Here is a 26628-nt window from a genome sequence, read left to right as displayed (position 1 = left end):
CTTATTTAGCGCATGTGACCAAGGACAAATTTTTAGCCTCCAATTTTCATTTCTATTTCCTTTGCTTCAATTAGAATTTAACAATATACTTTGCTCTCGACTTTTTAAACTACTTAGCCCTAGAGGTTGTGGATTAATTCCTGATTGCTCTTACTAAATTGATTCAAGTCAATGAATAAGTAGGAATTTCCACGTCATGTTGCAAAAGTTGCTTAAGCTGGGGTTGGGATTTAGGACAGGAAAATGACTGTGTTAGATTGGTTGTCCATGACACACCCCAACCATTTTTTAATTCGTCTTTGCCTCTGCTAAAGCTGGAAGTTATTCTCTGAAGTATAAGTTTGCTAAACACACAGGTGGGCAATAATTGAAGGAACCAGTGGAGCTTTTTGGGGCAGATTTGGCCCATGGGTCTTTTGCTGATCATTCCCCATTTGAAGCATTCCAACATTAGGATCCAGGACACAGGCACACTTGCTTCACTGGAGCAGTTTCATTGGAAGTGCATTAGAACAAGTCTTCTGAGAGAATTCTCACTTCAGTTCTTCAGATAGCCTGCATACTCTTCACTGGAAATCCCTTCACCTCAGGGAAATATTCTTCACATTTTTGTGAAATAGGATGCACCATTTGAAATGCTTCTACTGAGCAGCAGGCAGGTCTAGAAATCTGCACAGCAACATGAAAGCAAGGAATTTCACATCTCTGTTGAGGTAGAAAAAGAGTGTCATTAAAATTTAATTAATAATGTTAAATGTAACAATGTATTTTGTTGTGTTTTATTTTGTCTCAGAATATATTTTTAGTAACTTGGTCCTTTTTCCACGATCCTAACATCAATGTTTTCAGGGTATGATTTTCAAAGGTTGCTTATAGAAAGATCAGTACGATTCCTGTCATAAATAACAGTCTCTTCCGCAATTCTGTTGCTGATTCTGCTCCCAAAGGAAATATATAAACCCACAAAAAGCTGATTCAGTCATCTTGCATTAATACCTCATACCACAGTGTTTGGGAATTAAGTGTGGCTCACCAATTTAAATCGACTGTTTCATAGTTATGTATTATTTAACACCAGTTACAATTTGTCTTAAATGCGAATCAACTTTGCAGGGTAAATTGTCTTGGATACAGCTGTTATTCACACTCACCAACAGAAGTGTGACAACTTTATAAAATTAATAAAGCATTTTCACCAATGCTAACAAGTACAAGAGTACATGTTAAAGTTACAAATAGTAAAACAGGCAGACACATTGTAGATGTGGTGATAGGAGAGAATCCTGGGGGCTTTAGATGCACAATTTTTTTAAGGTGGTCAAACAAGATGATAATTTCTTGAAAGAAACCTTATAAATTCCATGGCTATATAAGTAAAGATACAGGTAGAAATTGTTTCCTCTGCTGCATGCATTAAATGTATAATTTCACAACATGTGGTATGGTATTGGTATTAGTATTGGTTTATTATTGTCACTTGTACCGAGATACAGTGAAAAACTTTTCTTGCATACCGTTTGTACAGATCAATTCATTACACAGTGCATTGAGGTAACACAGGGTTAAAAATAATAACAGAATACAGGGTAAAGTGTCACAGCTACATAGGAAGTGCAGTGCAGGTAGACAATAAGGTGCAAGGTGATAACAAGGTAGATTATGAGGTCAAGAGTCCATCTCATCGTACAAGGGAACCATTCAATAGTCTTATAACGGTGGGATAGAAGCTGTCCTTGAGCCTGGTGGTATGTGCCCTCAGGCTCCTGTATCTCCTGCCTGATGGGAGAGGGGAAAAGAAAGAATGATCCGGGTGGGTGGGGTCTTTGATTATGCTGGCTGCTTCACCAAGACAGCGAGAGGTATAGACAGAGTCCATGGAGGGAAGGCTGGTTTCTGTGATGTGCTGGGCTGTGTCCACAACTCTGCATTTTGTATTTCACTTTTCATAGTTCATTCCATTCATTTCAATGCAAGCAAATTTCAGAAGAAAAACTCAATGCATAATCATTACAATACCATGCCCACAGACACAAAATTTCTACCCTGTGGAACACCATATCACAGAATGGATCTCAAGACTTTGGGGATAATCGAGAAGAGACTTACCAGGATATTCTGAGAGATAAGGGATCTTAGTGATGTGAAACCTGACCTTTCCTGGTGTATCAATTCTGTTTTTCAAGAAGTAGTAATCTCCACATCAGTTCCAAACTTCACAATGGAGCATGCTGATGGTAGAATGGCTGGAAAACAGAGTAGGTGGAAAGACCTTACATTCTGAGGGCATAGGGGTCAGTTATGGAGCAAGAGGTACCTATTCAAAATTGTTGTTTCATAACTCAGCAGCTAAAACTAGAGTCTATGTGGGGAAGACAATTTGTGCTTTGCAGAGAACTTAAACTGATTTAGTTGGGGATGCAGACCCGGCTGAACCATTAGAGACAGGTACAACAAAGCAATACACAAAAAGTGCTGGAGGAACTCAGCAGGTCAGGCAGCATCTATGGAGGGAAATAAACAGTCTATGTTTCGGGCTGAGACCCTTCATCAGGACTGGAAAGGAAGAGGCCAGAAACCAGAATAAGAAGGTGGGGAGGAGCACACACAGGCAGGTGGTAGGTGAGTTCAGGTGGTAGGCGAGTCCAGGTGAGAGAGGGGTGGTAGGTGGGTGGGGGAGGGGGAGGGGGAGAAGATGTAATAAACTGAGAGGTGATAGGTAGAAGAGGTAAAGGGCTGAAGAAAAAGGAATCTGCCAGGAGAGGGCAGTGGACCATGGTATAAAGGATGGAGGAGGGGAGGAGAGGAGATGGGCAGGTCATCAAGGTAGGGGAAGGGAGCCACAGGAATAAGAGAAGGCAAAGGAGTGGGGGAAGGGGGAAGAAAAAGAAAGGGAGGGGTTACCAGAAGTTAGAGAAATCGATGTTGAGGCCATCAGGTTGGAGACTCCCAAGGCGGAATATGAGGTGTTGTTCCTCCAACCTGCGTTTGGCCTCAACGTGGCAGTACGGAGGCCATGGATAGACATGTCAGTGTGGGAGTGGGATGTGGAATTGAAAAGGAGTGGTAGAGACAAATAGCAGAATAGTTCAGAAATAGGAGTATTCAAACATGAGGCAGCCTGGAATAGGTTAGAAGGGTAAATGCATAAATGTAGGCAGCATAGTTGATGAGATTGGGGAGCTGCAGGTGCAGTAACAGAGAGCTGGTTCAAATAATGGTAGAGTTGGGAAGAATATTCCTGTCTTAAAGGTACTCAATGAAAGTTTCCCTTGCTCTTACAGGTCTGTGCTGTATTTATGCTCCTCAGGCATCCCACATCGTATATCATATGGGAGAGAAATTCAGGAACTTTTTCACAGTTTTGTGAATACTTACTATTTCTCTTCACCTGCCAGTGCCCAAACCATAATTTCTATTCTCCTATAATCAATGCCATATCTTTGTTTATGAAATTCCATTTCATGGAATTTATGGAAAGCATTGATAATGAACAACAATCAGCATGGGGTTAAAAATTAGGACCTTTGAGTTGGAGACACTAAGTTAATCGTAAAAGAGAGAATGCTTCAAATAGCAGGTCAGGCAGTGTTTTAGACAGAGTTAATATTTCAAGTCAATGACTTTTCACCAGAACTGAGAGAAGGTAGAAGTCAACCATGTTTAAACTTGTAGAGAAGTGGGAGGGATGGAGAAAAGAAAGAGAATGTCTGTGATAGGATGGACATCAATGACATGCATGATGGGTGTGCTGGGGTTGGTGAAGACTTGTAAATTGTAGATAATAGATTGTAAAACTCAACTTCAACTAACATGTCAGAAGAAGATGAATGAAACCAAATGAGGGAAATGAATAAAGTGCTATTACTATGAAATACAAAACACCAGGGAGACCAAACATACAAATTCTGGAAATCTGAAATAAAAACAGAATGCTGGATGCTTTCAGTAGGTCAAACGGCATCTATGGAGAGAAAAAGTAAAGTTAATGTTTCAAGTTGTTGACTTTTCACCAGAACTAGTCAGTTCTAACACAAAGTGTCTGAAATTGCTGCATTCAGTGTTGACTTCTGGGGACTGTAATGTGCATAGTTAGAAGAAGAGATGCTGGCCCTTGAACTTACATTGGACTCCATTTGAACAGTGTAAGAGGCCAAAGACAGAGAAATTAGACTGGGAGTGGGGTGGAGAATTAAAGTGAAATGAAACTGGATGCTCAGGTTACTCTTGTAGACTGGACGTTGGTGTTCTGCAAAGCCAATCTACATTTGTTTTGTTTTCCCCAATGTGGAAGAGACCACATTGAGAGTACTGAATGCAGTACACGACATTGGAAGAGGTACATGTGAATATCTGTCTCATATGGTAGGAGAGTTGGTGAGCAAGGAAGAGGTAAAAAGGGCAATTGGTGTATCTTCTGCAACAGTGCAGAACTGTGTTATGAGAAAGGAAGTGGTGTTGATGAAAATGGAAGATGGGACCAGACTGTTGCAAGGGGAATACTCGCCTTGAAATGTTGAAAGGGGAAGGGACAGCGTGTCCAGTGATGACATCAGTTTGCATGTGGAGGCTGGTGGGATGCAAGATGAGAATAATGGGAATCCTATCCTCGTTCTGGGTAGCAGGACAGGGGTTGGGAGCAGAAATGTGGGAAATGGAACAGATACAGTTGAGAACACTGTCGCTATCATGAAAGTAAAATCAAAGTTATGGTAAATCACAATGCTGTTCATTTTCATCTAACGGGACACAACCTTCAATTAAGGAACACCTGAGCTCCTGTAGGAAGGCAAGTGTTCCCAGAGGGTTTTAATTCCTTACATTTTGCCTAGCTCGTCTTTTTTGATTCTTTTCTCTCCCTCTTAATTCTATTTTCCTTTCTGGTTCTGGGTCTCAGTTTCACTTAATTGTCCCATTTTCCCTGTCCTTTGAGGTTTTTTAAAATTCATTTTCCAGGATCAAGATATCACTGACAGGACCAGCATTTGTTGTCCATCCTTAACTGTCCTTAAGAAGGTGATGATGAACCGCCTTCTTGAATCACTGCAGTACTTCCGGTGAAGGTAGTCCTCCAATGGGTTGAACAAGAAGTTCCAGGATTTAGATCCATTGACAATGAAGGACTGGCAATATATTCCCTAGTCAGGATGGTATATGACTTGCAGGGGGACCTGCAGGTATGGCATTTCTATCTGCCTGCTGTCACTGTCCTTTTTCATGGCTGACAAGGAAGTGAGAGGTGCTATTGGAATAAATTAACGCAGCATCCCTTCTTAGTTGTGAGATCCGTGATCAACCTCATCATGCGCCTGGAGTTTTTTTCTCCTCTCCCATTCTTGCCCTGAGGTAAACTTATACAGAGGCCCATTGAATTCAGATAGGAAACTTGGTGGGAGTTAGACCAATATCTGGCCAGATAACTGCAGGGCATTTTGTAGATGGTACGCGCTGCTGCCATTGAATGCCACGGGTGGAGAGAATGATCATTTGTGGTGGATAGGGTGCCAGTCAAGTGGGCTCACTTGACGCAGATGGGGATTATGTTCCTGAGAGTTGTTGGAGCTGCACTCATCCAGGCAAGTGGAAAGTATCTCATGCCATTGGCATGTACCTTGTAGACAATGGAAAACTTTGTGGGTGTCAGTTAATTAACTTACCAAAGGACGCCCCCCCCCACCACCGACCTCTGCTTGATCTGGAGCTATGACATTTATGTGAATGGTCCAGTTGAGTCTCTGGTCAATGGTCACCCCAGGATGTTGATGGTGGCGCACCCAACAATGGTAATGCCATTGAATGTCATGGGCAGATGGCTAGAAACTATTTTGTTGGAGATGGTCATTGCCTGGCATTTTTGTGGCACAAACGTACCTACCACTTATCAGTCATGCTGAAGTGTTGGCACATGTGTACTGTTGAATTCTCTCTGCAACAGCACCATCTCAACATCACTACATTGTTAAATGTTATCTAGATTCTGCACCATGCAAACATAGGACTACTTCATTTGCTGAGGAGTTGATGAAGCAGCTGAAGATGGTAGGACTGAAGAATTCCTGCAATTATACCCTGGGGTTAAATGATTGACTTCCAATAAACTCAACTATCTTTCTTTGTGTGAGATATGACTCCAACTATTGGGTTGTTTTCCCTTTGATGCCCATTGACTTCAGTTTTATCAGGGCTCCTTGATGCTACACTCAGTCAAATGTTGCCTCGATGTCAAGGGCAGTCACTCTCATTTGGTGATGAAGAGGCATACAGGAGTGAGATACATCGGTTGATTGAGTGGTGTCGTAACAACAGCCTCACACTCAACGTCAGCAAGACCAAGGAATTGATTGTGGACTTCAGGAAGGGGAAGTCGGGAGAACACACACCAGTCTTCATTGAAGGGTCAGCGGTGGAAAGGGTGAGCACCTTCAAGTTCCTGGGCATCAACATCTCAGAGGATCTATCTTGGGCCCAACACATTGATGAGATCACAAAGAAGGCACACCAGCAGTTCTACTTCATTAGGAGTTTGAAAAGATTTGATGTGTCACCAAAGACTCTTGCAAATTTCTACAGATGTACGGTGGAGAGTATTATGACTGGTTACATCACCGCCTGGTATGGAGACACCAATGTGCAAGATCAAAAGAGGCTGCAGAGCGTTGTAGACTCAGCCAGTTCCATCACAAGCACAACCTTCCCCACCATCGAGGACAACTCCAAGAAGCAGTGCCTCAAGAAGGTGGTATCCATCATTAAGGACCCTCACCATCCGGGACATGCCCTCTTCACGTTACTACCATCAGGGAGGAGGTACAGGAGCCTGAAGACCCACATTCAACGTTTTAGGAGCAGCTTCTTCACCTCCATCATCAGATTTCTGAACAGTCCATGAACTCATGAACACTACCTCGTTATTCCTTTTTTGCACTATTTATTTATTTTTGTAACTTATAGTAAAACAGCAAAACAAATTTCACGACATATATCAGTGGTAATAAACCTGATTCTGATCTCAATTCTAGAATTCGGCTCTTAAGTCCACATTTGGATGAGGGCTATGATGAGGTTTGAAACCAAGTGGTCCTGGCAAAATCCAAACAGGTTATTGGTGAATAAGTGCTGCTTAATAGCACCATCAATGACAGCTTCCATCACTCTGCTGATGATTGAGGGTAGATTGATTGGATGGTAATTAGGCAGATTGGATTTGTCCTGCTTTTCTGTGCATGGAATGTACCCAGGGAATTTCAATATTTTCAAGAAGATGACAGTGTTGTCAGACCTATGCTCCAGATCTAGCTGTTGCTCAAATATGGCTAAATGTGCAGTTGTTCTGGAGCACATATCTTCACTTATTACTCTCCATCCTAATTATTTACTAAAACGTTAAGCAGATGGACTATTGGTCTCCCTTTCACCAAGTTGCCTATCTAACTTTGATGGACGTCTATACGAGCTTGCCTTAGAGCAAGGACAGGAGAGGAGGAAGACCCCCAGGCACCCGCTGAGGTCCATCGTGGATGTGACAAGAAGGAAGGAATGCTGCATTCATTTATTCCCCCTCACCCGCCAAAAGCAAACACCTTTCTCCACAGATGCCGCCCGGACTGCAGAGCATTTGCAGTATCTTCTGGTCACGTTTCCGACTTTCTGAATTTGACTAACAAGGGGAAGGGTGCGTTTTAGACATTCCTGCCTTCCTGGCAACTTTCCACCAGGTGTGAGCAGGCGTCAGAATTGTGGATTGACAGGCGTCAGGAAATGCATTGACAGAATGGTGCATATGATTCAAGACCTCAGATGGTGAGATCTGACTATGGCAGAATCCGTTTCATTCAGGAAAGAAAATGAACTATATTACATAATCCATATATATTTGTTCACCCGGTTGCAAACGTCCTCCGATGCAATACGAGAGACAGAATAGCCAGGTTGCTCGGGCAGCAATACTGCCTAAATATTTTGGGTTAAACAATCCTGACAGCCCGCCTCTCAGCAATTCCCCCACTCAACTGTTGACGCTCGCAAAGCCCCCGCGGTTGCTTCCAGCCCGCCTCGGCTCATCAGGAGGCTGGAGACTTGCGGTGAGGAGGAAGCGGCCGTGGTTCGCTCCCTGCTCCCGCCTGAACACCCGAGGTTGTCCCTCCCGCACCAGCCGCCCGCTCGCCTCTTACCCCTTCTTGTCATTTTGCCCATTTTTAAACAGACTTTTTTTTAAAATTGAAACTTTGCTGGATTCTGTGTTGTTGTTGTTGTCGTGTGGCGATCTCTCTCCCGAGATCAGGGATTCACCACCTTTCGGACTAGGCGGCGACGGCGCATTTCTTCTTCTGAAGGCAAGTGGTTTGTTTATCAGCTCCGCTCGCTCCCGTCTGTTGGGTTTTCTCGGTAAGAACTTGATCATGTGAACACGGCAAACAACCTTTGTTTTTAATGAGATGGGTGAAGATATGAAAATATCAGCGTTTTTTATTTGTTTCCGGTCTTTTTTTTGGTGGTGGGGGGGGGGGGGGCCTTTTATTTTAATGTTGTGCAGAAGTTGTGGTGCTCCCCTTGTCTGAGCCAGAAACATAGATCCCTTCAGCCGTGTGTGCCTGCGGGTGAAGTGGTCGTGGATGATCCTGTCCTTCACACCGGCCAAAACACAACACTGATGCTTTAGACGTGAATCCAGCCTGGTTTGCTTGTTTCTATTTACACTGAGGTTCATGCTCTCAGGTTACTTGCAAGTGGTCTGTCACTGCTAGAAAAACCCTGGAGATTTTTGCACTCAGTACGTTTTAGTAAGTATCATAAATTTGCGCTGAATGTTCCGGAAACTGAGCATTTCTGATAGTAAATGGTTCTCCCTGCAAATGTTATTTTCAACTGTCAGTGAGGTACCCCATTGCGTTAAATTATGTTTTGCTATCTTCCTTGGTATTTTTGCCAGTGGACAGAGTAGGAAAAAGTGTCATTTGCATGGCAAATTAATTTGTAGATTTGATTATAAAATGTTTTAAGAACTGATGTGTTCCATTATCAAATGTGTTGGGATTGAGTTTTTTTTCACTTTGACTATAAAGCCATTGTCAAGGTTATGTGTTCAGAAATTAAGCCCAGCATGTCCAATGTGCGGTGGAAAAGCTTATGGTAGAATCACATAGCCATGGACTCAAAAGGAAAACAAAAACAGAATATTCTGGAAACTTTCAGCAGGTCAGGCAGCATCTGTGGAAAGAGAAAGACAGTCAACATTTCAGCTTGAAGATCCTTTGTCAGAACTGGGAATCAGAGAAAACAAGTTAGCTCGGAAAGGATAGGGAAGGGAAGTTAGCTAGAAGGGTTTTGATCTGAAAGGTAAACTCCATTTCTCTTTCCATAGATGCTGTCTGATCTGCTGGGTGTTTCCAGCATTTTCGGTTTTTAGTTTAGAATTCTAGCATTTCTGGTTTTTTTTCCATCAGCCGTGAATCTTACACCTTATTGAAAAAAAGCCTCAAAATTTTGATCATGTATCATGCATGTTTCTCAGGCTGCGCAGAATTGCAGCATTGTGTTGTGAAGTCATACTGCCTTGTTAGAAAATTTAAACTGGTCTGTTCAAGAAGCTTTTCCAATTGACGATGGACTATAATTCAGGAATATTATTAATGAGTCCAGACAAAATTGAAAATACTGAAATTTTTGCTGTTGATTCAATTGCTGGAGTTAAAATGTCAGAAGGGGTAACCCTACATTTTGATCCACTGATAAGCATTGCAATTTTAGCTTGGAGGAAGTTGATTTCTGCATTTATGAATGATTCAGTTTATAGAGTACATTGATAAAGGGCCTTAAAAAATGGGTCCTTTTCGGCATGTTAGATTTACAGGATCGTTGGGACTGTATGCCGGTTGTGCAAATGGCATCATAAAATGCAGACATATCCCTTCTAATATTATTCACAGGTGAGATTCGTTGAAGCTGCAAAAATAATCCTGCTCATTAAGAGAGGAACCAGAGATTCAGACATTTGGTTTATGTGCTTGGCTGAGAAGCCAATGGGATGAAGCTACTGTTTGTGGAATTATGATTGAATGCCATTGAGTCAGAATCCCACCTAGATATGAGGGAAGGTCTCCACAAGTAATGATTGTCTGGGAAATGATAGGTTGTTTGGTGGTAGTGTCATGATCCAGGGAAGTTTATGAGGAAGTATCAGAGGGTTCGTGTTCACACTCTGCCAAACAATATCAGCAGGTTCTATTGTTTGGGGTGGACCTCAGTGAACAGAGTGCAAAAATATTGGCAGCATGAAAGTTGGTCTAAGCTCATGTGAATCACTCATTATGATCAGTGGACTGAAGGAAATGTGAATTCTGTCTTCCGTGAGTTGAACCATTAAAATTTAAACCTAAATTTATAAGAAAATGTTTTTTTATCTTGCTTTTTGCAAATGTTGTGGAATGCCATGATGCACATTCCTGGCAACCAGTACCATTATCAGGCACATCTAAATTGTGCACAGAATAGATTTTACAAAGTAAAGCTGCCTCTAACTACATCCAGAAATGTGCCTAAATCTCAACCTCAAAAAGGCACAACCCATTACTTGGCAGTATCAGATTTTCCATTTCTCATTCCTTCCAATCTGTGGCCTCTCTGAGTTTTCCTATTTTAGTCAGATTTATGCAATTATTGTGCCAGGGTCTGTGCACACTGGCTGGATTCAGACTGCCTGGGAGGACAGGAGAACATTTATGTCATCATTTTTGTGCTGGGTTTGGATTCGTATTCCAGAGCTAAAATGCCTAACCTGCTTTGGTTTACAATTCTACAAACAAAAATGAAATATATGTGGATTGTGGACTTGATTTCATGAAAGTAAATTGCTGCTCAAAATATACTTTATATTCAAACATAGCGTAATTCCTATGTAGTGTGAAAATGTAAGATAAAAGCCATCTTCAAATGGCTGGGATAAATGTATAGGTCTGTATTTGGTACTGCTGGCAATCTTCCATTCAAATCTTATTGCTCTAAGTCTACCAATTCCTCTCTTGTCTCTCATAATTCAGACTGCAGATAATAGAACAGCTCCACCATGCCATGAGTGAAAAATTGGCCCTACACCCCAAAAGCTTTCCCTAACCACCTTTTTCCAATAGAGAGCAGGAAAGCTGTTATATTTTTAGGTCAACGAACTGTGAAGGATTGTTTAGAATATTGATAGGAATCCAGAAACAAACTCAGAATGAAGAATGGCAGAGCACTGATATGCAGGTAGCAAGGACGATTTTTTTAGAGAATACGCCTGGATTTTACAGTTAATGGGAAACCAATTTTATTGGTATTTTATTGGATCACACCATTCAGAGGTTTAGATTTTATGGTCTCACCCCTGACCTTGAAGAAAGCAGCCTATAAGGGTTTATTGCATCGACTTCTGTCTTCTGGTTAATTGCTGTCAATTTCTGACAGGCTTTAATTCAAAAATTCCAGATGAACAGGAACTGTAATGACATCATGCTGGCTTAACAACTAATCACATTGAGGAATTCTCACAAACCAGGAAAGAAGAAAGATAATTTTACAGATTGGAACATCCACACACAATTAAATCAGAAGCTTAAACATAAATAACCTTCCTCCAAAATAAAATATTTAGCCGAGGAAATTACAGTTGAATATGAAATTGGCTTTGGAAATATCGAAGAGTTTGCTGGGCAGAAATGATGCTGTAGCTCATCATTAAAGGCTTACCTGTTCCTTGTGTGGTAATAGGTAACATTTTTTTGCTGTGTTTTATAGCAGTACCATGCACCCTATGGCAGATTGCTGAACTGGTAACAACATCATTGGCTTTCCATGTTAAATCTTAATATTGCCTGAAGTGTTGCATGTAGTGTCATTGAAAACTGATGACTTTGGAGATTCAAAACTGTAAAACACAGCAAAAATGGGGTATCTTTCTCCATTCAGTATTTCACACATTTGTGCATTTTTAAAAGTCTATAACTGGTTGGGAGATTCAGATGTTACAAATGAGCAATGCTGCAATAGGCTTACAACCTGTAATTTCAGATAACATTGTAATGTTAGGTCAATTTCAATCTTTAATGGAAGAACTTGACAACGCTGGAGGAAATTTTGAGAAATTATGGTATTTGTTATTGACTGCTAGGTCAAGGTCACTTTGACTGAGTTTTTTTTGAATTTTCAACAACTCCTTTGAACAATGTACATGGACAACATGGCATAAGCATAAATGGGTGGGACTTATTTTCGTTGCTTTGATTTTGCTGTAACCCTTTGTCAAATCCTAGTGTTCTGGCGTTTTAGTGCTTCCTTAGAAGGGGAGTTCAAAGCACTTATTAGGCCCAAGATGAAATGATTTAAAGAGTCATCAGAGGCCACAGGGAACCAATAAATATTTTTGCAAGGATTAACAAATTGGGAAGAAATTGAAATGATTTGGGCTCCCCTTGCTTTCCAATCCTCCTGACTGTTACAAATCTTCCCACTTTCCTGCTAAGGGCAGGCTTTCTAACTTGAAATGTGTTTTATTTACAATTATGCCACAGTATCTTCAATTATCACCAATTTAAGAATGCAAGACTGTTTTAATTTGCACTTTTAAATACTGAGAAGTAAATGAACAAAATTTATAATTAAAAAAAGTTAGTGTATAGTAAATAGGCTGTTTTTAAAAGTAGCTTTGCTTTTATGTAGTAAATATCCTTAGGGGTTTAACAGAGAATAAATTACACGAATGTAGAAGAGTTAAGAAAGATTGAGCAGAAGCAGGTCTGAAGAGATATTTTCAAAGACTTTAAAAACATGGTAAGGAGTTGTAAAATGTGCATGGTTTATAGAGGGAGTTTCAGAGACCAAACCCTGCCACAGAAACATAGAAAGTAGATGAAGAAGTGGGCCATTTGGCCCTTCAATCCAGCTCTGTTATTCAATACAGTCATGGTGAACATTAATCTCAATGACGACAGAATGAAAGGATGAAAGAAAGTACAAGAGCTGAATGACTAAGGGGCTCAGGCTGGGAAATATGCTGAGAAAGTATACAAGTCCTCCGTAGGTTATGAACACCCAACTTATGTACTGCTCATATATACAAATGAGCTTCTGGAAGACCAGCTGTGTGGATTTGCTGGCTGCTGAGGGGCTGCAGGCAGCTTCTGCTACCTGGAAACTCAGTTTGCAGCCGCATTTCCAATTTGCGAACTGTCTGGGTTATGAACAGTTCACAGGAACAGAACCCTACCATAACCTGGGGACGACCTGTGACGTGATGCGAATTAATAAAGGAATTTATAAACAAGGACAAAGATTTAGAATTTGATATATTGATATGTAAGAGCGAATGCAATGGCTAATATTGTTCCGTTGTTTAAGAAGGGTAGCAAGGACAAGCCAGGAAACTACAAGCTGGTCAACCTGACATTAGTGGTGGGAAGTTACTGGAGGGAATTCTGAGGAACAGGATCTACCAGCATTGGATAGACAGTCTGATTAGGAGGAGTCAGTATGGCTTTGTGCATGGAAAGTCTTGTTTGATAAATCTTTGAGGCAACCAAAAGGGTAGATGAGGGTAGGGCAGTGGATGCTGTCTATTTGGACTTTAGCAAGGCCTTCGACAAGGTCCTGCATGGTAGGCTGGTCTGGAAGGTTAGGTCCCATGGAATCCAGGGAGAGCTAGTTAGGTGGATTCAAAATTGGCTGGGAGGTAGGAAGCAGAGGTGGTGGTTGAAGGTTGTTTCTCGGAATGGAGGCCGATGACTAGTGGTGTGCCGCAGGGGTCGGTGTTGGGACCCTTGTTATTCGTTATTTATATAAATGATTTGGATACAAATGCACAAGGCTTGATCGGTAAGTTTGCGGATGACACAAAATTAGGAGGTGTTGTTGATAGTGAAGAAGGTTATCGTAGATTACAGAGGGATCTTGATCAGTTGGGGAAGTGGGCTGAGGAGTGACAAATGGATTTCAATACAGATAAGTGTGAGGTGATGCATTTTGGAAAGTCAAACCAGTGTAGGACTTACACTAAGAACGGAAGGGCACTAGGGAGTGTAATGGAACAGAGGGACCTATGAGTACGTGCATAGTTCATTGAAAGCAGCATCACAGGTAGACAGGGTGGTGAAAAAGGCATTTAGCACACTGGTCTTCATCAGTCAGGGCACTGAGTATAGAAGTTGGGACATTATGTTGTAGGGGTATAAGTCATTGGTGAGGCCACACTTGGAGTACTGTATACAGTTTTGGTCACCCTGTTATAGGAAAGATGTGGTTAATCTGGAAAGAGTGCAGAAAAGGTTTACAAGGATGTTGCCAGGACTAGAGGGCCTGAGTTATAGGGAGAGGTTGGCCAGGCTAGGTCTCTATTCCTTGGAACATAGGAGAATGAGGGGCGACCTTATAGATGTATTCGAAATTATGAGAGGCATAGATAAGGTGGACGGTAGCAGTCTTTTCCCCAGGGTAGGGGAGTCCAAAACTAGGGGGCATAGCTTTAAGGTGAGAGGGGAAAGATTTAAAAGGGATCTGTGGGGCAACTTTTTCACGCAGAGGGTGGTGAGTGTATGGAATGAGCTGCCAGAGGAAGTGTTTGAGGCAGGTACAATAGTATCATTTAAGAAGCACTTGGATAAGTTCATGCAGGGGTGGAGCTTTGAGGAATATGGGCCGAACACTGGAAATTGGGACTAGCTGGGTGGGCACCGTGGTTGGCATGGACTTGTTGGGCTGAAGGTCCTGCATCTGTGCTGTATTGCTCTACGACTCTATGAAGAGTTAAATTTTGTTGCATCAGGAAGAGTAAACTAAATGGAAGCCAATGAGATTAGGGCATGGAGCCAAATATTACTGAGTTTTAATTGTTATTGGAGTATGACACTTGATATGTTCAATCTGGATCTAATGAAAGAACGTATTAAGGTTTTAGTAAATGTGGTACTGATATAAATGCAGAAGCAAATAATGTTGCTGTGGTTGACACAAGAAGACTTGGTGATGAAAAAATATATACTGTATAGCTTGAAGTTAAGCATGGAGTCAAGCAGGCCAGCAAGTTTATCTTCTATTCAGTTCAGTCAGTGTTGAACTAAAAAGCACCTTTCACAACACTAGGAAGTCCCAAATTCCTTTACAGATAAATTAAACACTGCTAAAGCATAGCCAATATTACAACACAGGGAAATGTGACTTGTAATTTGCACATCGCAGAATTCCCCAAATAACAATGAGATGTTTCAGTGGTGTTTATTAAAGGATAAGCATTAACTTCAAGGAGACACGCTAGCTGAATCAGTCTGTGTTATGTGTCATCTATAGGAGTGGATAAAGCACCCACACTGACATAGAGCTGAGGCTGACTCATCATTGTAGGTACGCACTTAATAATTTGTGTGATTACTTGGTTCAGGTATAAGCACTCCCATTTCTAAAGTTTCACAACAAGGGACAGTTTGTATAATCTAGCTAATGTATCAGAGCAGAAATGCTATGTTGTTGTATTGTTGAGTGAGATGTTAAAGCAAGATTTGATTTGTCTGTTATGGAGAATATTAACAGTCCTATGGCAGCATTTGAAGTGTTATGGCCAACATGCCATCTTCAACCAATATCACTTAAAACAGAATGTACTGAAAATACTAAAGATAATATCCGTGGTGAGGGAAAAACATTGTTAACAGTACAGATCTTTGACGTTCATCAAAACTCTTTGGGGATTTCTTTTACATGAGCATGTCCCAAGTTCGTGCCTCAGATTTCTGAACAGAGCAAAGCTGCAGCTCCGTCACTGGCCCCTGAGTTGCTTTAGTGTATCTGATGCCATAGCACTGAGTGAAATAATGGGCAAAGTGGATTTCCGGAACTGGAGAAGTGAGTTTGGTATGGGCAGTGGAAAGATCACATGGACCTTCAGGAAATGGGCAACCTCTGGCTAGAAAGTGAGCAATGATCCAAAGCTCAGATTCTGGTTAAGGCTTCTGGACAGACAGTGCACGATTATACTAACACCATATCTGGAACTCATTGAATGAAACTGAATAGATTCCGAAGTACAAATGCAAATTGCAGAACATAGAGAGAGGCAGTTACTTTGAAGTGAAATAAGCTATCCAACGCACTATTTATTTCCATTGTCTTAAGATGGATTGTCATATATTGCTGATGGGTCAATAGATTTTTTAAATATTAGGAAAGTAGCAGTTCAATGCCATCTGATAAGTGGGCTTTAAGTTGTTTAACAAAATGTTATTCATCAAAGGTAGAATTGATTTATGGAAAGAACGCTGATTTCTCAGTTGCTCCTGTGTGATGAGAGTAAAGATGACAAGTTTGAACATATAGATCATTGAGTAAATTTTAAAAATAAACACTTCTTTCAAAAACTGCTGTTTTTAAGACTTCCTCGCAGTTTCAAGTCTCCCTTGGAGAAAAGACTTCCATGTAAATAGAATAAAATAGACCAATATCCAAAGGCACTTAAAAGGTTCACAGGGCCTGAAGTGAAATGTCACTGGTGTGGATGGATGCGAAGGAGGGTAGAGGTGGAATTAGTAAATGGTCTGGTGACATACTTTGAAGCCTCTGTACAGATGGATGCATTGTCCGAGGAGTGGAGGATTGCAACAATTAGAACGTTTTTTTTAAAAGAATGGATAAACCTATAACCTCTGGCCAGCCAGTAATATGTATGCTAGTTACAAGGAAATTTAGAGACAATAACAGATCACAAACTGAACTATTACTTGACGAAATATAACTTAATAAGTTGCAGCTGGCGTGGATTTTTTAAGGCAAATCATGTTTAACTGATCAAAAAGATGCCCAAAAAACGCTGCAAGTCTGAAATAAAAAGCAAAATTGCTGGTATCAAGGATAACAAACATTAACAACCCTTGACTTCAAATACACTAGGGATCTAGAGACAGTTCTTCCCCTTCACTTTCCTCTAACCCCATCTGCTCACTTTGTCCTTTCGACCCAAGTCTTATTCTTACATTTTTCATTATCACTTCTAACCTTCCCCTCTTGCATCCTGAATGGTGTATCCTCAGCAAAAGCCTCTGCTTCATCCCCCTATCTTCTCATCTCAATGAATTCGCAGCCCAACATGATGTAAAGCTCTTCTCCCATTTTTGCCTTTTTCCCATTTCCTTGGCCATTTCTTCATCCCAGACTAAGGACTCCTTCTTCCATCTTCAGAATTCCTTATTCACTTTGACCTTTCCCTCTGTCCTCTAGATCTAGTTTCAGAATTGCCAATATGATATTGATTGTCTCTAACTTACCCTGCTCTGAACTTGCAACATTCCTTTCATTGAGGACTGACCTCTTCATTTCTGTCAAACCTGCGGACAAAGCCAATGTTGTTGGTATTTGGCAAATTTACCTCTACCATTCAGAGGTTGAACACCAGCTCTGTGACACCTCCCTCCAAACCATGAGTCCACCACTACATATCGGGCCATTGTCTCCCAGAGAGTCAATAATCTCATTTCCACTGGACCTTCAGGCTCATAGTCCTCACATCACACATATCTTCCTTTACCTCCTCTGTAAGGTCCACAAACAGCACTGTTCTGGTAGACCCATCATTTTATCCATTTCATGTTCCACAGAACTTATTTCTTCCTACCTTGACTGTATTTTTTCTCCCCTTATCTAATTTCATACCAGTTACATCATGACACCTCTGCAACTTAAAATATATTTGATTTCTACGTTTTCTCAGTTATGAGAAAAGATAATTGTCCCGAAATATTCAATCTGTTCCTTTCTGTCTGTCCTGCTATTTCCAATAGTTTCTGATATTAAATTCAGAATCAGAATCAGGTTTATTATCACTGACTTATATGTCGTAAAATTTGTTTTGCAGCAGCAGTACAGTGCGAGACATAAAGGCATAAAAATTACTATAAGTTACAAAAATAAATAAATAGCACAAAAGAAGAATAACAAGATAATGTTCATGGGTTCATGGACCATTCAGAAATCTGATGGTGGAGGGGAAGAAGCTGTTCATGAAATGTTGAGTGTGGGTCTTCAGGCTCCTGTGCTTCCTGTCCGATGGTTGTAATGTGAAGAGGGCATGTCCCGGATGGTGAGGGTACTTAATGGTGGATGCCACCTTCTTGAGGCACTGCCTCTTGAAGATGTCCTCGATGACGGGGAAGGTTGTGCCCGCGATGGAGCTGGCTGAGTCGACAACCCTATGCAGGCTCTTTCGATCCTGCACATTGGAGCCTCCATACCAGCAGGTGATGCAACCAGTCAGAATGCTCTCCAATGTACATCTGTAGAAATTTGCAAGAGTGGTGACATACCAAATCTTCTCAAAGCCCTAACGAAGTAGAGCCACGGGCATGCCTTCTTCGTGATTGCATCAATATGTTGGGCCCAAGATAGATCCTCTGAGATGTTGATGCTCAGGAACTTGAAGCTGCTCACACTTTCCACCACTGACCCCTCAATGAGGACTGGTGTGTGTTCTCCCAATTTCACCTTCCTGAAGTCCACAATCAATTCCTTAGTCTTGCTGATGTTGAGCGTGAGGTTGTTGTTGCGACACCACTCAACCAGCCGATCTATCTCACTCCTGTACACCACCTCATCATCATCTGAGATCCTGCCAACAACAGTGGTGTCATTGGCGAATTTACAGATGGTGTTTGAGCTGTGCCTAGCCACACAGTCATGAGGGTAGAGAGAGTAGAGCAGTGAGCTTAGCACTGCTTATAATTACATTTAACTGATTTAGCTGAGTTCTTTGGTGAAGTAACAAAGATAGTTGATGAACGTCAGGCAGTTCATGATGAACGTCAAGCAGTTCATTTCCAAAATTGTATGGTAAAATACCACATCATTAACATATTTACTAAATTAATGCCCATGAGTCACACGGACAGTGGCAGCATGAATATAAAATTGCCAAAGAGAAAGAGGGCAAAAAGTAAGGATGAATGACTGTTTTTGTCAGACTGGAGCTAGCTGTTATCCTTCAGGAGACTGCATTGGAACCAGTGCTCTTCTAGATAAATATTAATTATCAAAACTTGGATACACAAGATGTAAGACCAATGTCTGGGATAACAGGAAAATTAGAAATGGAGCAAATATTAGTATAATGTTGTCATATCCCAAGCAGTTTGTTGAAGTAAGCAGGTAAATGCTTAAGTAATTTAGAGTGAAAAAGTGTGAAGTGATATATTTTGATAGGAAGTCTGAGGAGAATTATGAGTCAAGTGGTGGAGTTTTAAGGGCAATGCAGGAATAGAGAAGCCTGGAAGATTATATGTAAAACAATCTTTAAAATGTGCTGAACAAGTGGAGATGGTTGTTATAAAAGTAAATAGGATCCTTGACTTCTTTAATAGTGACAGAGTACAAAGACATACAAAATGTTTAAATAAAGAAATAAAGTCTAAAATCAGAGGAACTGATCCATACAGAAAATACTTATGACCTGAATATATTGCCTGATAGGGTGGTGGAAACCAATTGAATAGTAACTTCACACAAATTATTACATAAACAATTCAAGGATAATCATTTGCAGATTATTAGGAATGGGCAGGGGAATAGTGGTGATGGGTTGTTATTTTGAAGAGCTGAACAAGATGGACTGAATGAACCCCTCTGCTATATTATTCAGTGACTTCATCAAAATATTGGACTGTTTATGCTGCTTCCAACTTCACTTGCACTGGCATCTTCAGAGCAATGTAGGCAAGTAAGTTTTGAATGCTGAGGACCAGGAAATGGCTGCACTGGAGATTTTATTGATTTATATACCAGGCTGTATTAATATTTACTTATCATTTGGGGAAAACATGAAATGCTTTGAGAGGCTGGCCATGGCACACATTAACTCCAGCCTCCCAGACAACCTTGACCCTCTGCAATTCACCTACTGCCAAAAAAATTCTACGGTGGACTCCATCTCCCTGGTCCTACGCTCATCTCTGGAGCATCTGGACTGTAAAGACACCTATGTTAGATTATTGTTTATTGACTGCAGCTCCGCCTTCAATACTATAATTCCAAGCAAACTCATCACCAGACTCCGAGACCTGGGAGTCAACACCTCCCGCTGCAACTGGATCCTTGACTTCCTGACCAACAGACCGCAATCAGTAAGGATAGGCAGCAACACCTCCACCATGATTATTCTCAACACTAGTGCCCCACAAGGCTGCGCCCTCAGCCCCCTACTCTACTCTCTATGTACTCATGACTGTGTGGCCAGATTCTGCTCTAACTCCATCTACAAGTTTGCATAGTGGGCCATATCTCAAGTAACGATGAGACGGAGTACAGGAAGGAGATAGAGAGCTTAGTGACAAGGTATCATGACAACAACCTTTGCCTTAATGTCAGCAAAACAAAAGAGCTGGTCAGTGACTTCAGGAAGGGGGGTGGTGCACATGCACCTATCTACATCAACAGAGATCAAGAGAGTTGAGAGCTTCAAGTTCCTAGGAGTGAACATCACCCATCGCCTGTCCTGGTCCAATCACGTAAACATCACAGCCAAGAAAGCTCACCAGCACCTCTACTTCCTCAGGAGGCTAAAGAAATTTAGCATGCCCCATCAATCCTCGTCAATTTTTATTGACGCACCATAGAAAGCATCCTATCCAAATGCACCACGGCTTGGTATGGTATGGCCCATGACTGCAAGAAACTGCAGAGAGTTGTGGACACAGCTCAGCACATCATGGAAAACAGACTCCCCTCCATGGGCTCTTGTCTATACTTTTTGCTGCCTCGGTAAAGCAGCCAGCATAGTCAAAGACCCCACCCTGCCCGGACATTCTCTCTTTTCCCCTTCTCCCATCAGACAGAACATACAAAAGTCTGAAAACACGTACCCCCAGGCTCAAGGACAGCTTTTACCCTGCTGTTATAAGACTATTAAATGCTTCCCTAGTACGATACAATCTACCTTGTTATGACCTTGCACTTTATTGTCTACCTGCGCTGCACTTTCTCTGTAACTGTTACACTTTATTCTGCATTCAGTTATTGTTTTACCCTGTACTACCTCAATGCACTGTGTAATGAATTGATCTGTATGAACAGTATGCAAGACAAGTTTTTCACTGTACCTCAGTACAAGTGACAATAATAAACCCAATTCCAATTCCAAAATTGAAACCCACATCAGTCAAATTTTCATATGGAAACAATAATGCAAAATTTGAATATATTTGTTCCACACAAATGGCCAAATAAAACACAATGAATGATTTGACAATCCTAGAGAGTTGGCAGATTAATTTTCTGGCATTGTAAACCAACTGCATCTTCAAATTGTGCAAATTATTTGAGGAAATACTACTTGTGACAGTTTTATTTTGGAGTCTATAAAATCATTCATGTTGAATGCTCTGGGTTTGTCAGCAATAACATATTTGTTTTTCTATTTAATTAACTATCTGGTTGAACTCAGGGATGAATAAATAAACATACTGAATTTCTGGAGCTATATAATGAATTACCTGAATTAATGCTGATATAAGTAACAGAAAAATGCTAAATCATTGGAACTCTGTAATAAATTAACTGATTAATGCTGATATAAGTTGGTGTTTGGTTAGTGGTTGTGCAAAGCATTTGACGGTGTTGGAAGCTACCTCACAAATTAGTTACAGAGTATGTTCACTTTGTCATTAAGCTCCAGCTGGGTATAGCTTCTCATGTTGTGTTGTATTGTACTAATCAAAGAACCAATACAATGCGTCTGCTTCCTCCAGGAGAAAAAAAATATGGAAATATAGGATTTTATTTTAATTAAAATTTAAATCTTGTTTTTTAACAAACTTAACCATAAAGCAAAGCACTGTTCTATTCAAAATAATAGTTCTGATTTATTTAGTACTTCTGTGAAGTTTTTCCTACAATTCCTAATTTCACTTTAATTGCATAACCCAATTGTGTTAACAAGTTAACAACAGCCAATTCTCTTAGGTTACATCCATAACATACAAAATATGAAGTTGTGTCTGTTTTTAGTGGCATAATTATTACTCAATTAAACTTGTTGGCCTAAGATTTAGGTGAGCCACAAGCGATGATAATGTAGTTTTGCATGGTGCAACAACAATCAGTTGGCTGTGAGCCCACAGGGCTTGAATGCCACAGAACCAGCAGTACCTGTTTTCCTTCTCATGCTGCGAGATCGGGGATGGTAAATTGTGACAGGTTACCATTAGAGGATCAGACCTCAGGCTTGGTGTGATGGAGAAGGGGCCATTGAGTATTGGGAAGTTGCTGACTGAGTAGCGGTTAGAAGCTTGGGTCCGTCGGGGGTTGAAAGGTCAGAACCACGCATGAACAGAGGTGTCAAAGGAGATGTGCTGATCCCAAAGCCCCCACCAGTCTAAGTCCTCAAAGAAAGAAGAAAAGTGGTGGATCTGTGGAATTCTCCATCAGAGAAGGTGGTGGAAGCCAAGTTGCTGAAGGAGGTAGCTAGATTTCTAGATGTAAAATGCATCAAGGGGTATGGGGTGAATATGGTATTGAGATAGGGAATCTGCCCTAAATGTGTTGGTGGAGCAGGCCAAATTGTCTGCTCCAGGTCCTGTTTTTCTTTCTTTCTCATTTTGAGTTGTGCTTGGGCATCTGATGTGATTTTCATGTCAGGCGCACATCAGGTGACATCATTCCTCGTGCAATGTGACCAAGTATGGATGGGTCACGGTCTGCTGCAGAGATGGCGAAATTTAATTGTTCTGGTGAATGCTCCCCGCTGTCATCCATAGAGCAACTTGGTCACATTGCAAGAGGAATGATGTCACCTGATGTGTGTCTGACATGAAACTCGCATCAGCCGCCCAAACGCAACTCAAAATGAGAAAGAAAGAAAAATAGGAACTGGAGCAGACAATTTGGCCCTGTGAGCCTGCTCTGTCAACACATTTAGGGCAGGTTCCCTATCTCAATTCCATATTCACCCCAGACCCCTTGATGCCTTTGCATCTAGAAATCGACCTACCTCCTTCTTAAATACATTCAGCAACTTGGCTTCCACCACTTTCCCTGGTGGAGATTTCCACAGATCCACCACCCTCTTCATGCAGAAATTGCTCCTCATATCAATCCTAAATATTTTATCCCATATCCAGTACGTGAGCTTTGTTGGCAAGGCCAGCATTTAGTGTGACAATAAGGAACTGCTGCTGTTCCTAGTAGAAGGCATCTTAGAATCTTATGGTGCAGAGTCCCAGAATTTTGATCCAGTGACTGTGACAAGACATTTGCAAGTCAGGATAATACAAGTTAAAGGAAATGATTGCGTGCTTTCTCCCTTTCTCCCATGCCTATTACATGGATCTATATCTAAAGGAGCTTGTGGATTTGGGAGGTGCTGCTGAAAGTGCCTCTACTCAATTCTTTATTCTCTACTCAATAGTTTTGAGTTGTTGCAGTGCACCTTGCAGATCTGCATTGCGATTGCAGTGCACTAGCAGGGAGAGTGAATATTTAAGGTCAAGGTTGTTTTACACCCTCCAGCTCAGGAATCATCTTCACCACTTCCAGTCTTTCTGACCCTGTCAGAATTTAATATGTTGCAATAAGCTCTCCTCTTAATCTTTTAAACTTTAATGAATACAAGCCTAGTTGACCCCATCTTTCTTCAAAGAACAGTTCCACATCCCAAAAATAAGTCTGGTGAACTTTTGTTAAACTCCCTCTGTGCCAAGTATATTTTTTTTCAGGTAAGGAGACCAAAACTGGACACAATCCTCCAGTAGTGGCCTCATCGTCCCCTGTACAATTGAGCTAAGACATCCTTGCTTCTGTACTCAAAAATGTTTGTCATGTTAGGCCAATATATTATTTACTTTCTTAATTGCTTATTGAACCCATGTGTTTGCTTTAAGTGACTGCTGTGCAAGAACACCCAGATCCCTTCATACTAATCTATCACTGTTTTTTCCGACCAAGGTGAAAAGCTTAACATTTATCCACATTGTGGTGTATTTACTGTGTATTTCCCCACACATCCCATCTGTAAAAATTACCTCAAAGCCTCTTTGTGTCCTCCTCACAACTCACAATGCCACCTAGCTTTGGGTCATATATTGTATTCCGTTCTCTTACCCAAATTATTGATGTACATTCAGAAAAGCTGTTTTATCAATTGAGGCAGTTACTATGTCCCACCCCAAAGGTTGCTAATTTACACTTAATCTATTTTCTGTCTGTCAATCAATTTTCAATCTATGCCAGTATTTTGTTCCCAATCCTATCTGCTTTAATTTTGCGCACTAACATCTTCTATGGGACTTAATCAAAGTCCTCCTGAAAATCCAAGTAAATCACATCTACTAGTTCTCTCTCTAAAAAAAAACTCCATTAAGTTTGTCAAACACGATTTCCCTTTCATAAATCCATGCTGGCTTTTTCTAATCCCACTGATATTTTCTAAGTGTCCTGTTATCACATCTTTTAAGACAGCCACTAGCATTTTCCTGACTACTAATGCTGACCAGTCTATAGTTCCCTGTTTTCTCTTTTCCTCCTTTAGCTCATCCTTACACTAATCCCTTTCCTGCACTGCATTTTTTTTCTGTAGCATTCTATGTTTCCTTTCACAGAAGCCCCCCCCCCCCTCCACTGCTCCCCCAAGCTCTTATTTAGTCTAAAGCCTGGTGGAATTTCCAGAGTAGCACACAACCTTCAGAAATGGCTGTTATCACATTTCACTCCCGCTAACGTGCATTATCAATGGTGTATTGCTGAAATGTAATGCACCATGCGATCAAATTTCTCTGCCATTGTATTTCTCAAACCAGTTATAGCATTACATAATGTTGGACCAGGTTCCAGTCATGTATGGCACAGGGAAAATGTTTTTCAAGTCAAAAATGAATTTGTTTTAATTTGTAGTTTCTGTATTTCAGCAATGACTTCTACATTATTAGGCAAATGGTTAAATCTTAAATACCACATGCAATAAAATATTCCCCCTCATGCCTCACTTTTATTTTCTAAGTTGCAATCCTATTCTTTGAACTTTCTTTAAGATCAGCTCCTAGTATTTCTGCTTAGTGTTGCTGCCAGTATAAACACCACCCTCTTATTCGCAGTTTTATTTTTTTGTAATTACAGTGCTGCTTTTTGTTTTTTGTATCTCGTGACAACTTTTACCATGATAAATTTCTGTAACCACATGTATCATACAAATTCCTTTTTGAAATTGTCATGCTATAATCATATCCTTTCAATGTGGAGCTACTACAGAGTACCCATTACTTGGAGGATGTAATTACAGGATTTTTTTTTAAATAGGCAGGTTCCAAAATCTGCGTGGATATAATTTCTTATGGAAGTATAAAAATAAGGATAGAATCTATCTCAGTAAAATGCAGATAGAATTAAGTCTGCGCGCCCTGGTCCTGGTCAAATTACTAACCCAACCTCATGAGGTCTCTGTTACTGAAGCAAAATTCTGTAACTGCAGGAAAGCTTAAATAAAAGCAATACTTCTGGAAAGAGAGAAACAGAATTAACATTTCGGGTCAACATCTTTTTATCAGAATTCTCACTTACTAATCCTCTTTTGTGGTAACAACAGCTGGTGAGAAAGTGGTTTCATCTCTTTGGCCAAAAATTAAAATGGAGATCAAAACCTGGTAATGTCATAATTAACAAGGATCCAGCAGCTTCAGGGATTGTCTTTACCACCTGTTCAGATAGGAAGGTTAAGATTAAAGGCAGCAAAATTCAAATAAGCCAGCAACACATGAGCTGTCTGGTCTGTTGCTTCTGGTTGAGCAGGGTTAAAGTCATATCCATGCAATTTTAAAAGCAAGAGTAATCTCTGGAGGAAAAATAGTTCAAAAGAATTGGAAGAGGAGCACTGATCCAGCGTGAGAGGTTCTGTTATATACACATGCGTTGCTAATCATTCACATTGGACAATAAGAAGTACAGCAAATGAAGAATATTTCGACAGCCATAAAGTTATACAGTTTTAATTAAATATTTCCAATGTTAATTAAAAGCTTAGATCAAGTAGTTTTGAAGTTTGGTCATTCAACACACGATTCAGTGATTCTGTGAATTAATAATGCAATATAAGATGATCACTTGCCATAACAAAAATACAATAGTGTTATTCATATTCAAATTCTTTCAGTAGGCTCTGCTGTTAAAAATGTAAAGAAATAGTAAGCTTTCTGCAGGGATTTGCTTTGTGGCAAACTGAAATCTTTATATAATTACATGTTTTCAAATCCATGCTGTGCTGGATGCACAGTCAACACTGTAGATGTTGACACAGCTACTTGTGACACTGCTTTTTTTGTACTGCCCCCTTATTACTTTCTGTCAGCCTGCAATTCAACTCAGTGAAACTGAGTGATCTTATTCAGCTAATATATTCTCTCAGAAGTCTTACAAATAGGAATAAAAAAATTATGATGTACATCAATTTGGAATGTTTATTTACTGCATGAAAAATCCTTAAATGAAAAGAGAAAATATTAAGATAGGATATCTTTATTAGTCACATGTACATCGAAACACACAGTGAAATACATCTTTTTGCATAGTGTTCTGGGGGTGGCTCACAAGTTTCGCCATGCTTCCGGCGCCAACATAGCATGCCCACAACTTCCTAACCCGTACACCTTT

The 26628-nt window shown here is 40.6% G+C and overlaps 1 protein-coding gene and 1 long non-coding RNA gene across 6 annotated transcripts in view; one reads left to right on the top strand and one right to left on the bottom strand.

The window, feature by feature from the left end:
• Positions 1-661: 661 nt before the first annotated feature.
• Positions 662-8296, bottom strand: LOC127574069 (uncharacterized). The gene is made up of 3 exons (XR_007956860.1): positions 8169-8296; positions 2107-2243; positions 662-705 (listed from the first exon to the last, which is right to left on the bottom strand). It is a non-coding gene; the product is annotated as an uncharacterized LOC127574069 (long non-coding RNA).
• sybu (syntabulin (syntaxin-interacting)) overlaps positions 7823-26628 on the top strand; it is a 78520-nt gene continuing 59714 nt past the window's right edge. The window contains exon 1 of one of the 5 annotated variants that reach the window (XM_052022706.1): positions 7823-8330. In XM_052022706.1, coding sequence (XP_051878666.1) covers positions 7899-8330 — 432 coding nt within the window. In that variant the 5' untranslated portion in view covers positions 7823-7898. Of the gene's footprint in view, positions 8383-8663; positions 8778-26628 lie in introns of those variants that run through there. The other 4 variants (XM_052022705.1, XM_052022704.1, XM_052022709.1 and 1 more) reach the window with 4 other exon arrangements.

This window comes from Pristis pectinata, chromosome 9, assembly GCF_009764475.1.
Source record: "Pristis pectinata isolate sPriPec2 chromosome 9, sPriPec2.1.pri, whole genome shotgun sequence".
Lineage (NCBI taxonomy): Eukaryota > Metazoa > Chordata > Chondrichthyes > Rhinopristiformes > Pristidae > Pristis > Pristis pectinata.
Note: the sequence above shows the minus strand (reverse complement) of the source record. Positions and strands in the feature narration are given on the sequence as shown.